Source organism: Bidens hawaiensis, unplaced genomic scaffold (assembly GCF_021521415.1).
Source record: "Bidens hawaiensis isolate Kalapana, Puna unplaced genomic scaffold, B.hawaiensis_p1.1 tig00015228_1, whole genome shotgun sequence".
NCBI lineage: Eukaryota > Viridiplantae > Streptophyta > Magnoliopsida > Asterales > Asteraceae > Bidens > Bidens hawaiensis.
In genome coordinates, this window is record NW_027492354.1 from 1 (window position 1) to 12,362 (window position 12,362).

At 37.1% G+C, this 12,362-nt stretch overlaps 1 protein-coding gene and 1 pseudogene across 2 annotated transcripts; one reads left to right on the plus strand and one right to left on the minus strand.

Annotated features, from left to right (window-relative positions):
• Positions 1 to 47: 47 nt before the first annotated feature.
• On the plus strand, positions 48 to 2,424 carry LOC143548694 (transcription factor ABORTED MICROSPORES-like; the record flags this gene model as incomplete). The annotated part of the gene is made up of 4 exons (XM_077039788.1): positions 48 to 713; positions 1,092 to 1,400; positions 1,477 to 1,653; positions 1,850 to 2,424. Coding segments are annotated over 4 exons (1,380 nt in total), but the record flags the coding sequence as incomplete, so codon positions are not given.
• A 1,047-nt stretch (positions 2,425 to 3,471) lies between these two features.
• LOC143548695 (putative protein phosphatase 2C 60) lies at positions 3,472 to 8,845 on the minus strand (annotated as a pseudogene). The gene is made up of 5 exons (XR_013138001.1): positions 8,080 to 8,845; positions 7,807 to 7,918; positions 6,502 to 6,869; positions 5,146 to 5,382; positions 3,472 to 4,142 (listed from the first exon to the last, which is right to left on the minus strand). The product of XR_013138001.1 is annotated as a putative protein phosphatase 2C 60 (transcript).
• Between the last annotated feature and the right edge of the window lie 3,517 nt (positions 8,846 to 12,362).

The window sequence follows — 12,362 nt, forward strand, 5'->3', positions numbered from 1 at the left end:
CATCCATGATATATCACACTTTTAATTACCATTTTTGTTTGTTGTAGATAGCCGAAGATCAAAGCATAGTTGATTTTGTGACCAATGTGTTTAGCAACATTAATGTAGCATCAAACTTCTCGGTAAACATGGATGGTTTTGAAGACGGCGAATCAAAGGATTACATAGCTCAAGTATTAGATGATCAAAAGGACCCATGTAACAATTTCCAACCACCAATTTCACCGGCAACCATATTAGAAAACCTGAATCTTTCACCACACAATATCTCTGATGGCCATATGCATCCAATGAACTTCTTACAACATTTTAACTATGGGGAAAACAGAAACGCAAAGAACATATTTTTGGAAGGCACGAGTGAACCAATGATGATGAACCATGATGACCCTTTTGATCCTAGTTTGGAGGAGAATGTTGGGTTTGATCACGAGATAGATATGGCGTTGCAAGGGCAGATGATGAGTGATAGCATGAGTAAGGGGCATCTCATGGAGCCTTTAGAGAATGCTTCAAAGAAACAAGGGAATGATATGAACCGTTCGGACTCTGTCTCTGATTGTAGTGATCAAAATGATGAAGATGATGATCCTAAATGTCGTCGGAGGAATGGTAAACCGCAATCCAAGAACCTCATGGCGGAGCGTAAAAGACGAAAGAAGCTAAACGATCGACTCTACACGCTTCGTTCTCTAGTACCCAAAATCACAAAGGTATGCTCAACTGAGTAATTTTCTTTATTTTCGGATAATGTGGTCATAAACGGCTTAGCAGACCTATTTAATAAAATGGGTTAAACAAGTCAACCTGAGCTTTTAATTAAACAAACTTGATACGAGTTGTTTATTAAATGAGTTAGACATGACAAACCATACCCTAATTATTTTTGTTCCATTTAAACAGTTTCCACCCTACTTTGAACCTTCTTAGTCTAAATGCTATGATTTAACCTATTCAAAATAAATACACAAAACTAGTCACTCAAAAGACAAATAGGATGAAAAGGTGATCACTAGTGAGTTTGATTTTGATGTTAGAAGATAGTTCAATAAACATAACCCAAACCTACTGATTATCTTCTTAATTTGTAGTTGGATAGAGCCTCGATTCTCAAGGACGCGATCGAGTATGTGATGGAGTTGAAGGGGCAAGTGGAAGATCTCCAAAATGAGTTGGAAGAGAACTCGGATGATGAGGACACTACGAATAACGAGAGCACTATCGTTGAACAAGAAGTAATGCATGGAAATGGAGGTAAACAAAAGCGTAGATATAGTCACGGACATGGGATGTTCGTGAACGGGCCTCAACCGGAAGCTTATTCGGTCATTGGTAACAATGAAGTCTCCAAACATAACCCAGACATTGACGGTGCTAATGAGAAAGGTCAACAAATGGAGGTAACACTCGTGTTCACGTTTATGATATCAACTAGCGAGTTTCTTTAACATATTTTCTTTGTTCGTGTTTGTGTAGCCACAAGTGGAAGTGGCATCATTAGATGGAAATGAGTTCTACGTGAAAGTATTTCGCGAGCACAAACCGGGAGGATTCGTGAGGTTAATGGAGGCCTTCACCTCTCTGGGACTCGAAGTGACCAACGTCAATGTTACTAGCTTTAGATGTTTGGTTCTAAATGTCTTCAAAGTTGAGGTGATGTCTACTTTTCATCTCGTTTTGTGGGTCATGTTCCAAATTTAGTGAACAAGACCCACAAAACGAAATGATGTATCTCATTTTGTGGGTGACATAGCAGTACCCACAATATGAAAAGCCTATGATCGATTATACAAACTGCGGAAGGAGATTTAAGAGTTTACTAACTTTTTGTGTTTAATTGGTCTAACAGAAGAAAGATAGCGAAATGGTGCAAGCTGACCACGTTAGGGAGTCGTTGCTCGAGATAACACGAAACCCGTCTAAGTGGTGGCCGGAAACTTCTACAAAAGCATCCGAAAATGGCCATGGCATGATGGATCACCACCACAACCACAACCACAGCCACCATGCTCACCTACATAACAACCAACAAAAACCTCAGTACCACTATAACACAGTGTATCAAGTCCTTAATTAAGCTCTCAAGTGTTCATAAGACTGAAGCCTTTGGAACTTGTTCATTTATGTTTTCTTAGTACTTATTATTTCTCTTGTTATGGAACACATGATCTGCTCCTGTGACATGTAGGAACAACCTGTTGTCTTGTTTTTAATCAATAAAGTGCACTTTCTTCGGCTAATATTATTACACTCCACTCTTCGTCACAAAAAAGATTATTTATCTTATGATAGAGAAATATATATATTAATAAACTTGAGGTCTAATGATTTGTTCTTTCATTTTCTGCTTCACCACCTCATTTCGGATCGACTACGACGCTTTATGATGGTTATTGCTTTCGAAGAAAATGATAGAACCTGAACAAAGAGGCACAGATAGCCGGTGACTGGGTATGGAGAAACTCTTCTTTCTTCCCTGTTAGCGGTGGTGCGTCGGCAAATCCCAAATAGGAGATTGCTAGTTTCGACAGGAAGAAAGACTCGGTTCTATGTGTTCTTCATGTGATCCCAATCAAGAGCCGTAGTTTTGATATCAATTGTTATGGTTTAAACGCACACATGGACACACAAAAGCAAATAATCGAACAAGAAGATTAATATAGTTCAGTCTAGACCGACCTACATCCACTGACGGCAACTAAAATTTATATTATTAAGTGATACAATATTAATATTACAAGTAGCAAGATATAAATAGGAAACATAATTAGCGTTAGGCCCTTGATTAGCAACACGAAAACCAAACTGGGACTGCAAGGAGTAGGGACGGCCACCCTATCCTGCACCCCATCCCAAACCGGCCACACCCTAGTCGGGTTGAAGCCTACATATCCTAGAAGCTAGCACCAAAATGCATGGGCACTAGTGGGGGCGCAGGCGCGAAGACCGGCAACCTTGGGTGTGAAGCGGAAGATATTACATCACGCTTAATGGATACTATGATAATTATATTAACTTATCTTATTAGTTTAGTTTAGTTTAGTTTAGTTTGGGGTTTCATATGATCATGTGCCATAAAAAATGATTCTTCCATAACATTGTTATAGAGACCCATACTTGCTATATATAAATCTGTGGCAGCATCTCACAAACTCAATATTCCAGTTGGTAAAATATTTCATTCACATAATACCTTTAATAGATTGATAAAAGTCATACCAAAAGTTGTGGCAAACGGTGACGGAACTAGAACTTCTTTACGGGGGTGTGAGGGGGTGGGGGTAATCATAAGCTCATCTTCTCTACTAACTAAATTAGTAAAGGGTATGTTTTTTCTATAAAAATGAGTCAAAATTTTCATGGTCAAGGACTCAAGGGTAAGCGGACTCTCTTAACCCGCCTAGACTAAAGCTACAGGAAGCGCCCATCCTCGGCTTGCGAGCAAGTATAAGATAACCATGTAACCATTCAGAACCATCATTGACAAACCTCTATACCACGTTATTAAAAGTCAAATATGAACACATTAGGTAAAAACGAGCATTTTAAGTTAAAAATACCGCCAAAGAACGGAATAAACTATAACACTTGTATCTATGAAGTTTTGGTATTAGTACTCCCAACTAAAGAACTTTGTAACTTTCCGCTCCAAGCAACTAAAGCATGGTTAACCACGGTGCACTGTGGTTGCCTGGTTCTAACCGTCAACAAACTACCTAGGCTTGGCTCAGAGCCAAGGAACCACGGTGCACCGGTTGACTGGTTTGACCACTCACAAGAAGCCACCTTGGCCTTGGCCTTCTTTTGGGGGAGGTATTCACACATGAAATAGTACAAGAAAGTTGAAATTAGAGGAATATAGAAACAGTATCTATATATTTGTAGATGAGGTGGGGCTCATCAAGTGGGCCCGGGAGCAAGCGTGTTTGAGGGCAGACTTACTCCTGCTCCTTTCACAGATACATTAACAGAGAGCTGGCCCGACTCGTGAGGTTCGAGTCAAGATAGAGCACGACCACGGTGATGTCATCATGGAAATGGCGGCGGACCCCACAGTCGATCTTTTTTAAATCGGAGTACCTCATTTCCCGCTTCTTTGCTGCTTTGCGTAACGCGATTTTTACTAATCTCTTAGCAATTCCCTGCATCAATAATCACGGATATTGTAAGTCGAAAAATAGTCGGTAAATAGGCCGGGATAGATCCGCAAAACCGGCACCAACTCAAAAACCGTGAACATGAACGTGAATATTAAGAGTTTTCGCAGGTTGATGCTAACACAACCCGCTTGACCTTAAACTTCATTTACTTTATCTTTTGCATAATAATACCAAGTACAATAAAAAATACAAATGTATACAAAATAGTTAAGTTTTAAACAAAAAAAAAATGGCATTTATATTTTCGTTTGACTAAAATAAATAATAGGTTTTCGGTTATGACATAAAACACATTTTAGGAAAAATAAGTGTAAAACTAAACGAGTAAAACAGGTCAACCCATAAACTAGCTAGGTCAGCCTGAACATGACCCAATTAGCTAAACATGTTCGCAGGTATGACCTAAAACCCACTTAGACTAAATCCAAATTTACAAATTTCATGCAAGGTTTGTGTCGAGTAAAAAATTAACACGCGTAAAGCTCACAAAAAAGACTACAAAAAACAATGACTTCAGGTCAAACCAGATTGACTTTGACCTCATTATTGATGTGAAGTGAAGATATTAAAGAATGAACCAAATACATCAGATTGAAAATACAGATAATGTAAATTCAATTATTGATGATGCATTCGAAAAAATCACAAAATTCAATACCTTGACCTCCAAAGGGTAAAATAGTCTTCTTGTTAATTTTTAGGTCAAACTCTGATGATTTTAACAAGTCAACACAAATAAAAAACATACAAGAATACAACTCGAATTTTAGGTCAGACTCGAATGATTTCGGCAGCAAGATTGACACGAAAGACGAAACCAGTAAAAATTTGAAACCATAATAAAAACATCATAATACTGATAGTTGTAGTTTTAAAACTTAAAAAGAGTTTCTATCAATCTTAGTATTTCTAGATTAGTATATTTGGCGTCTAAAGAGTCAAAACTTTAAGGGTGTGCTTTGAGGCATTATATTAAGCATCTTACGTTGCGTGGGTGAGTTTGAACAATATCAACAGCTTCTTGATTGGTTAGGTGCTCCCAGAGTCCATCTGAAGCAAATATGACAAACTGATCATGTGGCTGCAACTCATGCACTGAAACAGATGGATCCGAGCTCAAAATTGGTTTTTTAAACGGTTCACGAAGACGGAACTTGGTATACAAAGGCGCCTTGTTGAATTCCGCCTTCTTTAAGTATACATCACCAATCGATCTTGAAATCTGCAGCAAAAACATAAGTCCCAACACTTAGATCTTGAAATGATAAGCCTATCGCCAATGTAAATCCAGTCGGTCAAGAAATGGGTAAAGTCATCAAATTTAGCTAATGCGCAAACAGGTCAAACGTTGCCAAAAGTGTATTTTTAATGCATTAAACCTGTTGACCCACTTCATACAAATTTATCTTTGTGACGATATAGTAACTATAATTGGATTTCATTGTAATCACATTTAATGTATATATTATATTATATATTTATTAAAATGAACAGAAAAAGGGTTAGCAGGCCCAACCCAGCGCAAGCCCAGCCCATAAATTTTTTCCAACTTCTTGATTTCTTTGTACAAGACTGTTCTTCAATTATTTGTATATAATTATTCACCTTAAACCGCCAAGAAGTAGTGTTACGAAATTCACATAATAATTAATTATAATATTCTTGAAGATTTTTAGGTGTTCTAAATTAGCTGCTACTAATCTTTCATCATTTTAATTCATGTAAAATAAAGAAGTTATCACTCCAATTGCAATAAATTTAACAAACTTGAATTAGGATTCAGGAGTTTAATCAATCAGTAACTGAAAGTGTTTGTAAAATGAACCATGTGACACAAAAACGACTTTATTCAATAGCTTATTATGACTACATAAAGTAGAAATAACAACTGTGTCAACTAACAACATGCTTATTAATGAATCAAAAACAACAATTTCCCCAATGTTGATTTGCAAGGGTATTTTTTGACCATGAAATAGCTAACCAAATACTTGAATGTTACCATAAGCCATTATAAATATAAAACAAAGAAAAAAATGCATAATTGGTCCATATGACTTGAGCATATTGTAAGCTTGGTCCCCCATATAAAAATTGCAAACTTAGTCTAAACATTGGTGAGAAAGTTGCCCATTTAGTCTCCACCATTAATCCCGGTTAGTTTTAACGGAAAAGTGATGTCATGTGAACACGTTATAACGATGGGTACTAAACATGCAACCCTCTCACAAACGTCTGCACTAAGTTTGCAAAATTTAATATCTGATGGGAAACTTGCAATATGGTCAAACCACAGGAACCATTTGTGCATTTTTTTTAATCACCTGTAAGAAAACTTTACCTGTATAAGACCTTTTACTCGCCATACATTATGTTTCAAAACTACAATGTGTGAATCATCTGGATGATTAGAATGCAACTCTTGTCTAACAGACTCTATACACGCGTTATGTTCTTCTGATAACTGAATTGCAAGAACTTCACCGGTTGCCTTCACGTGCCTCCCCAACACAGCTCGGGAATCTCCAAGATTAGCAATGTAAAGGTTCCCGCCACACACAACTCCAACAACACAACATGATCCAACGGCTGCTATTTGTGGTTGCATTTGCCATTGCTTAGTTACAATTGAAAGGAACCCTTCTTCTGTTGCTTGAAAAGCCTTCTTTATTACTTCCACTGACATTGATTGAGTCTCTGAAGTAAACCCTGAAAAGTCAACAGCTTTGTTTGTTTCAGTAATCCATAAAAGTATGAAAGAACACATGTTGTTTTCTTAATATAAACCAGATATGTTCTATGCAACAAAGACAACACCAACATTCTTATAATCATGGTACTCGTGAGCTTTATGTAGTTATTAATTTGTTTGAAAATTGTTAAGCACTATCAAGTTTGAAGTTAATGTGTTAGCTTATAGGGCCAATTTCATATACCCCCCTTCTAAACATGCAAAATGACATCCTTAACCAAATCAGGCTTGAAATGCATTATACACTATCCACAGAAAACTTGTGTTTTGAGAAATATGTAAATTTGCAAGTTTAGAAGAGGATCTATGAAATTCCCCAGCTTAATATGTACTAAAAATAATATTATATGTTCAAAGAGACTAATGATTGCAAGAAACAGACTAATGATTCAAGTAATTAGCATTTTCATTTTGTGGGTGAGTGGGTCCCATAAATGGTGTAACTTTTGAAGTGAAATGAAGATGGTGGTCCACAAGACAAAGAAAGAACAGGAAAAAAAAACACTCTCAATAGCATCAAAATACCTTTTAAGGGGGGATTTCATATATCCCCCTCTAAACATGCAAAATTACACATTTCCCCAAAATACAAGTTTCTAATGCACAATGTTATTAAAGAATGATTTGTGTAAACATATAATATTGCAAGTTTAGAAGAGATATATAAAACTGCCCCTTTATCGAAACAAACAATTTAGCTCAAATTCCACAGTCATTCATCAAAACACTAAAACAGAATCTTTCACTTTCTAAATCATCAATCACAATAATCCACCATCATATGGCAAACATGTGATCATAAATTTCAATTCTTGTAACCATATAAATTAGTAACTAGTGGTGATAGACATATCAAAACGATTAAATCAATATGTTGCGGTTCAAATAACTTACTCTTAAGATGTTGAAAGAGGTTACTATTAATAAATCATGAGGTCTCGGGACCTCCATGACCATCGTACACTCCCACAAAGGTGCCATAAGGTCCAGACTCTTGCAAGCTCAAGTAATTTGATTCAAGCTGGCTCTTGTAACCATATAAATTAGTAACTAGTGGTGATAGACATATCAAAACGATTAAATCAATATGTTGCGGTTCAAATAACTTACTCTTAAGATGTTGAAAGAGGTTACTATTAATAAATCATGAGGTCTCGGGACCTCCATGATCCCTGATTCAAGCTGGCTCTGATCCTCTAATAAGTTATTAGCTTGAACTACAGCCATTGAGAAATCTCCATTGTAATGATGTCCTGTATCCTTGTACCATAACAGACCGTCTTGACGACCACCCGAATCAGAACCATTGTGAACGTGTCTGTCGGATCGTGGCCGGAAACAAGCCCACAAAAAGTTCATGAACCCAGATATCATACCTCATCTCATCAAATCCACTCTTTGAGTTATCTGCATCTGATTAGGATTAAAGATTAACTTATTCATGTCAAATACTCAAATCAAACCAAAATCTCTAAATTTCAACATACAAGAAAGATAAAACACTAATTCAAATGTAAATTGCAGCAAGACATTTAAATCAGATTTTAGATATGCCATCTTACAAGGTGAAAACCACTCAAATATCATAACATTAGTTGATTAATAAAAATCAATACGACAAAAATCATTTCAGTTTATCATTTGAAAAGCTGCAACCTTATGTTCCTCTAATCAATAACAGCAAAAATCGCAGGTTTCAGTATGCAATCATATAATCTACACGCATTCAACATTCCAAAACCTCAATAAACTATCTGACAGTCAAACCTAATTCGTACAGAAACACATAATTCATACAATCTTTGAGTTATCCGCATCTGATTAAACGTAAAGGTTAACTTATTCCTGTCAAATCAAACCAAAATCTCTAAAATCCTAAATACATGTAGAGTATAACACTAATAACTTAAATGTAAATTGCAGCTACTCAAATATCATACAATAGCTGGTTAACAATCAATATGCCACAATAATCATATCAGCTTATCATCTAAAGATATGCAATCTACATGCTAAATCTCAATAAACTGTTAAAAAATGAACTCTAATTAGTACAGAAACAAACAATTATATATGCAATTATTATTATATTAAGCTTAAGATAAGCCTCTAATAGTCTAGTTGATGATATACCACAAAGCCTATGATCGCAACAGTAGATGAAACTAATTTAGGAATAAAAGTCAAAATTAATTGTAGTCAAATCTAATAAAACCAGTCAACAACGGCATGAAACCCTAACTTGTTCGATTGAATAAATCGGATGAGTAATTGATTACCTTCCGAGCAGAAAGAGGAAGAAGATCTGGTGGTGAATTAGTCGGATCTACGGATCAAATTGAGATTGATAATCGAATACTCGATTCAGTTGTTTGATGATGATAATATTATTGTGTCAGAGTGTGAGTTTGATTAGCAGAGGCAATTGAAAGCAGCAGCAATTGGAAGCTTAATAAAAGAGATGAGAGAGAGAGAGAGAGATCGCTGCTTTTCAAAAGGTTAGAGAGAGAGATGATGATTTATTTATCAGGATGGATGATGGATATGATAATTTGTTGACTGATATATTATATGGTGGTGTAAATAAATATATATATATATATATAAATATAATAAGTAAGATGAAAGATGATAGAAGATGGTCTTTAGGCTGAGGGGTGTGGGGGGCTCTAACGGGGGCGTGAGTGGGGGCTCCAGCCAATAATATTGTGACGTGTGCCAGAGAGAGAAACTGGATAAGATGGGTGTTGGAGCCCCCGCTGGAGCCCCTGGCCCTGGTGTGGAGGGGCGCGAGCAGGGGCTCCAGCGGATTTTTTTTTATTTTTTTATAAATATATTCAAAAAACGTATTATTAAAAAAACTCATAAATTATTAAAAAAAACACACATTTTTTTTAAAATTCAAATTACAAAAAAAACATACTAAAAATTAAACAAACAATAATACTTAATAATAACACTAATCTAATACAAGATCATCGGGTCGCCTCTCCCACAAATGTTTAACCAACTCATGTCGAAGCTCCCCGTGTATCTCACGGCTCTTGATATTTGCTATGTTGTGAAGTTTTTGTTGATCACTGATTGTGGACGGTTGTGGCGGAATGTCACCTTGGTAGTTTTGGCAGATAGCTTTGCCCTCGTCTTCTAACGTCATGTTGTGTAGGATCAGACACGTGTAGACGACGTCCGTTATCCTCTCCCGAGTCCAATAACGTATCGGGTTCGCCAGAACATAATATTGTTTTTTTATAGCTCCAAAAGCTCTTTCAATATCTTTTCTAGCAGACTCTTGCTTCTTCGTAAAATACTTCCGTTTGTCGGCGATTGGATCTGTAAAAGCTTGAACTAACAAAGCCCATTCGTTGTAAATACCATCGACCAGATAGTACCCATACTTGAAGAGTTCTCCATTTGCAAAAAAAGATTGAGGTGGTTCAACCCCGTCGATAAGGTCGTTGATCAAATTTGACTGATCGATAACATTAAGATCGTTATTTGACCCAGCAACACCAAAAAAAGCATGCCAAAACCAAAGATCCTGTGACACCGCCGCCTCAAGTATAAGGGTCGGCCCTTCATGATCACCACGGTGGAACTGACCTCGCCAGGCCGTTGGACACATAGCCCATCCAACATGCGTACAATCGATGCTACCTAGCATCCCAGGAAAACCATGTTTTTCTGCGTGCACCTCATATATGCGTTGGATGTCATACATTGTAGGTTTACGCAGATATCTCCGAGCGTAAGTCGATATGACTCCTACGTACAATATACATTACAAAATGTAATAAATATTTAATAAAAAGTAAAATTAATGTTTTTTACCTTGGCAGAAAAAATGAAGGGATTCACGTGCAACCCTTTTCGACATCTGTAAATACTCATCCAAAGCGTCCGACGAGATGCCGTACGCTAATTGACGGATAGCAGCCGTGCATTTTTGAAGAGGGGTAAAACCGGGGAGACCCCTAGCATCCTTCCTTTGTTGAAAAAAGGGATACCGTGCCTCTAAATCACTTGCTATACGCATGAACAATTGCCTGCTCATTCGGAAACGAGTTCGAAAATCCGACTCCGCATATACCGGTTGAGGGCTAAAATAATGCCTAATCAAAATATCGTTAGCACCCGATCGATCACGATCACGAGGTGGTGCTCTAACCCTCGGGAGTCGAGGTTGATGGGCTTGATTTTGCAAGAGATTGACCACGGTTGCGGTCAAAACTCCCCCTACATGAAGAAGCAAATCATCCTCTTCGGAGGAGTCGGAATCAGACGAGTACGACGACATTATTTTTAAAAAAAAATTATGAAGATGGGTTGATTTTGGGTTTTTTTTTTGAAGTTGTGGTAATTGATTTATATGAAATTGGTTATATATAGGAAAAAAAAACTTTTTTTTTTATTAAATTATGAACCCAACGGCTCAATTAAATGGTTCAACAGCTCTTTCACGCATTCCCAAGCCACCTTTACGCCATATGCCTCCCGCGACCCACCTTGCGCCCGCCTTGTTTTTTGCGCTCGCGCCCCTCTCGCGCCCCTCTCGCGCCTCGGTGGTGTGGGGCTCTCGCGCCCCCGCTGAAGCCCCACACCCCTCAGCCTTATAAGTTGTCCAAGACGTGCACTTGACATCAAGACAAGTGGCATCTACCCATGGTCCCGTAATTTCCTATATATAGGTTTTAAGTAAAGTGTTGAAAAAAAAAATTAACTAGATTTTTTTGACATCTTGAAGAGGTTGAGACGGAGCGTTACTCGTCTGAGTTAGCACAAGTTGGTAATTCGTAGAGGTGTTAAGTAGCGTGGAGGGGCGGGGCGCTAGCACAATAGTGTCAGGAAGGAAGGAGGGAGGGGTTGAAGATGAGCTGGAGATTTGTATATTGTATAAATGTTGATAGGGAGAATAGAAGACGAAGATGAAAGAGAATGTGAAAATGGTATTTGATTGTAATGTAAGGTTAAGTTTTGTTTATAAGTGCGAAATGGATGACTTCTGAAATTGAGAGGTAAGACAAGTGAAGTGTGTGAGAAATAGTGAGAAAGAAAGGTTTTAGCCGGAAAAGTCTAACATCAAGGTTTATGACTTTCTCTCTTTCAATTCCAAACGTAACTAGATTGTAGGCCCAACAGCAAAAGAAAGATAGAAAGTCCTACTATTGAAAGATTTAGCAGTGTTCAATATGTTATCTTGGCAAAATTGATCATTAGTCTATCCAAAAACAAACTCCTACAAGAACAACCTTATATTTCGAAGATATGCAAGGTAATATAGCGCGCCTATTAATTTTAATGTTGATCATATTCGATGTCTTACGGCCTTAAAAGATGTTTAATTTAAATTGACAAATGTAAGTATTAACTAAAAACACAAACTTAGACATTGGTATTATAAATAATTAAATAAGCTAAAATAATGAAAACAACTATTGTATAAAAGTTAG